Here is a 2,323-nt window from a genome sequence, read left to right as displayed (position 1 = left end):
TTTTTTTTTTTTTTTTTTTTTTTTTTTTTTTTTTTTTTTTGTGAAATGTGATTTTTAAATGATAATTTCTTACAACCGTTACAGTAAACTATTTTTCAACATATATAGTAGTAATATAGACCAAATCATAAACTATTATTTATTTTTATTTTGACATAATACACATGCACTGAAGGTAAAACTGTCCAAAAAGAAAATATAATTCATTGCTACATATCTAGTAGACAACTTAACCCTTAATTTATAACTGAGACTAGAGTTAATAAGTATCAGTTTTTTTTTTAAGAATATCAATTTAATTTACCTTAAAAAAAAAGTATCAATTTAATTTAGGGTCTGTAGCGAACTAGCGATATTGTCAGTATATCCGTATAAAGCGATAAGCTAATAAGATAGGGGTTTTAGTTGACTTACCTTACGATGGAATTATCAGAATCGCCTAGAGACCAGCGAGAATAAAGCTTCAGAGAGCCGGTTGTAGTAGTATATGTTTCATCTCTCAAGGGACGTAGTTCCAAGGCTGATATGAATGGCGTGGTTTTTCCTGTCTTAACCAGACAAATATCCAAAGACTTTGACTTCGACATGTGGATTATCTCCTCTATGGCAATATGATTGAGATTACCAAACATATCTTTCATATTAATATTTGTCCAAAGGTTAGGGCCAAGATAAAGATCAAATATTGGTTGTTCTTTAAGGTCATCATAATTTCCATATAAGAAGACAGCTCTGATAAGATAGTGCGCACCCTGGATGACAGTCAGGTTATAGCAGTTTCGTGTTCCGTCAGGAAAATACCTAAGGTACTCATATGGCTTTATGAATTCCATATGTAAAGCAGGACCCTCGTTCTTGATTCTACCACTTTTTCCGCCGGGAATGAAACCAGCATCTGATGAGAAATTCAAACCGGTGGACTCTTCAATATAACTAGACTTGTCATGGGGCATTCCGCAATCTAAGCTGATGAATCCTAGTCACTGAAAGCATAAACGGAAAAATTAATCTCAAGTCATAAGATAATATATGTAGCCACACAGAGTTTCCAAGGTATAAGTGAACTAATTTTGATTACGTTCAAAGAAAAAAACAACGGAATATAAAGCGAGAGACTGTATAAACATAAAATACCTTGTTGCTCTTGGGCATTAGCATGATTAGTAATGAAAAAAATCCCTATTACGACCAAGAAAACAGGCTTATGAAAACTCTCCATTTTCAAATCTTAAGATAACAACCAACTACAAGTATCCTGATATAAAGCTATATATATCTATAAACATAAAGAGAAAGAGGATTATCTTAACGTTGAAAATGTCACCTGAACGTTGACGCGATGATTAATTTAATAAATAAAAATACGCGTATTTGCAAAAGAAGAGGAAAGATTAATGATACTAGATGCCCCTCCAGGTTGGTGGTGAACAAATTGCCCCATACCTGCTCTTCGGAGTTTCGAGCACGTCTCTCTTATACATGTATATGTTGTGTCACACACTTATATTGTTATGCATAAAATGTTACATGTAAATTGAACCCGTCAATTTTGGAGCTTGTTTGGTGACCACTACTCTACGATTCTGTCTTTCAACTATTTTTGCAGATTAACTAAGGCCCGAACTTATTCATATGTTCTTGGTGTTGTAGCTGTTGGATTCTCGACAATCGGTGGGTGATAATGTGATATGATAAATCCCGGTGTTAGTGATTGGAGGATGTTTATCCCGGTGATATAATGACTAAGTCTATTGAATTCTGTATCCTTTTATATATAAAGTCACTGATTAATTCTTACATAAAACTGTATCAAATTACCACCATAATAATACTTATTGAACTGTAATTCTGTAACAAATCAATTCCTTTCTATAAGCTAATCTCTCAAAAAAAACAAATTATGCAAAAAGTTTAAAATTTAAAACTCTTTTTTTTTTTCTCTTTCTTGGGGTCTTTAAGAAGAAGCATATCCATGAGGATGAGTCTTTTGCCACTTCCAAGCAACTTCAAGACTTTCTTGAAGATTAGTGTAACGAGCAGACCAATTAAGATCTCTAAGAATCTTTGCCGGATCACTGTAAACCTCTGCGTAATCTCCAGGTCTTCGAGGCAAGAAATCTACTTTGATGTCTACTCCTGTCGCTTTTTTACAAGCTTCCACAAACTCTTTCACCGATCTTCCTTTCCCAGTACCTACATTGTAGATTCCGACATTTCTAGGCTTAGCTTTCTCCAGTGCCTTCACGTGAGCATCTACAAGGTCAGTAACGTCTATGTAGTCACGAACACAGGTTCCATCTCCTGTTTTGTAGTCTGTTCCTTT

The 2,323-nt window shown here is 34.2% G+C and overlaps 2 protein-coding genes across 2 annotated transcripts in view; both read right to left on the bottom strand.

Moving 5' to 3' along the window:
• Positions 1-1,219, bottom strand: part of LOC104727885 (probable LRR receptor-like serine/threonine-protein kinase At4g20450) — a 12,075-nt gene extending 10,856 nt beyond the window's left edge. The window contains 2 exon segments of the mRNA XM_019231831.1: positions 420-976; positions 1,135-1,219. Coding sequence (XP_019087376.1) covers positions 420-976; positions 1,135-1,219 — 642 coding nt within the window.
• On the bottom strand, positions 1,806-2,323 carry LOC104727884 (probable UDP-arabinose 4-epimerase 3; the record flags this gene model as incomplete). Its single annotated transcript, XM_010446943.2, has 1 exon — positions 1,806-2,323. A coding segment is annotated over one exon (369 nt), but the record flags the coding sequence as incomplete, so codon positions are not given.

This window comes from Camelina sativa, chromosome 11, assembly GCF_000633955.1.
Source record: "Camelina sativa cultivar DH55 chromosome 11, Cs, whole genome shotgun sequence".
Classification (NCBI taxonomy): domain Eukaryota; kingdom Viridiplantae; phylum Streptophyta; class Magnoliopsida; order Brassicales; family Brassicaceae; genus Camelina; species Camelina sativa.
This window is presented reverse-complemented; position numbering and strand designations above follow the sequence as displayed.